This window comes from Zingiber officinale, chromosome 9A (assembly GCF_018446385.1).
Source record: "Zingiber officinale cultivar Zhangliang chromosome 9A, Zo_v1.1, whole genome shotgun sequence".
NCBI classification, from domain to species: Eukaryota; Viridiplantae; Streptophyta; class Magnoliopsida; order Zingiberales; family Zingiberaceae; genus Zingiber; species Zingiber officinale.
The window spans coordinates 48,034,588-48,035,748 of NC_056002.1; the positions used below are offsets into that span (position 1 = coordinate 48,034,588).

A 1,161-nucleotide genomic window follows, 5' to 3' on the forward strand; every position below is an offset into this window, starting at 1 on the left:
ATGGCTGAGAGTTCCCTACTCAGAGACTTGAGGAATGGGAAGGCTCTCATCATACCGGAAGTATTCCCGGAAGATCTGGATGAGAGAGTACCTTTCTCGGCCAGGATTTTGAATGAAAAATTGCCTAAGGGATACAGGGCCCCGTCAATCGGGGAATATGACGGGAGCAAAGACCCGGAGGATCATTTACGTAAATTTAAGAATGCAGCTCTGTTGCACCAATATAGTGATGCTATCAAGTGTCGAGTTTTCTTGAATACTCTAGCTGGTTCGACACTAAAGTGGTTTGATGGGCTACCACAAGGATCCATCACATGTTTCTTGGATTTCAAGACGGCCTTCCTTCGTCGTTTTGCCAACAGCAAAAAATATCAGAAGACGGATCATTGCCTTTTTGCTCTTAAGCAAGGGCCGACCGACCCTTTAAGAAGTTATATCAACCATTTCAACCAAGTGGCCCAGGATGTCCCCACCGCCACTTCGGAGATTCTGATGAGTGCTTTCTCCCACGGATTAGGAGAAGGAGAATTCTTTAAAGATCTCATCAAAAATCTCACTCGGAACTTTGATGAGATGGTGAAAAAAGTCGCTTGCTATATTAAAGTAGAAGAAGCACAGGCGGCCCGGAGGGAAGCCGAGAGACCGCCTTCGTTTGTCAATAAGCAGGAAAGAAGGGTACCTCAACTAGCCCCTCAACCTCTTCCATGAGCTAGAGAAGCCAAGCCTACCTTCCAGCCCGGTCTGGAGGTTAGACCGGCCCCTCGAGTCACAGTTGTGCACGCTCCCCGATCTGGACCGTGGAACACTCGGTATTGCACCTATCATTGATCTCGTACTCATGACACTAATCATTGTTTTCAGTTCACTCGGGATTCTAAGCGGGCTGCCGAGTTAGGCTTACCCTCGCCCGAGCTAGCCCCTCAAGTGCTCAAGATGATAGAAGAGCAGCGAGCCGTGGCTGGACAGGCCGAGCAACCCCGCCCTGACCTAGTGGGACCCAGTACTCATCAACCCGGTCGGGGGAAGAGCCGGAGGTAGTACGGGAGGCCGACAATAGAGGCAACGCCGCTGTCTGAGAGATTGGCATGATCTCTGGAGGGCCAACCGATGGAGATTTTGGGAGAGCGCGCAAGTCCCATGTGCGTCGCTTGGAGGTCCATA

At 50.8% G+C, this 1,161-nt stretch overlaps 1 protein-coding gene across 1 annotated transcript; it reads left to right on the top strand.

The window, feature by feature from the left end:
• On the top strand, positions 1-708 carry LOC122019188. Its single transcript, XM_042576687.1, has one exon. The coding sequence runs from the start codon at positions 1-3 to the stop codon at positions 706-708; it is 708 nt and encodes a 235-aa protein (XP_042432621.1).
• The last annotated feature ends 453 nt before the right edge of the window (positions 709-1,161 follow it).

Coding starts and splice junctions, on each gene's coding strand:
- LOC122019188 (XM_042576687.1), top strand. CDS start 1: ATGGCTGAGAGTTCCCTACTCAGAGACTTGAGGAATGGGAAGGCTCTC.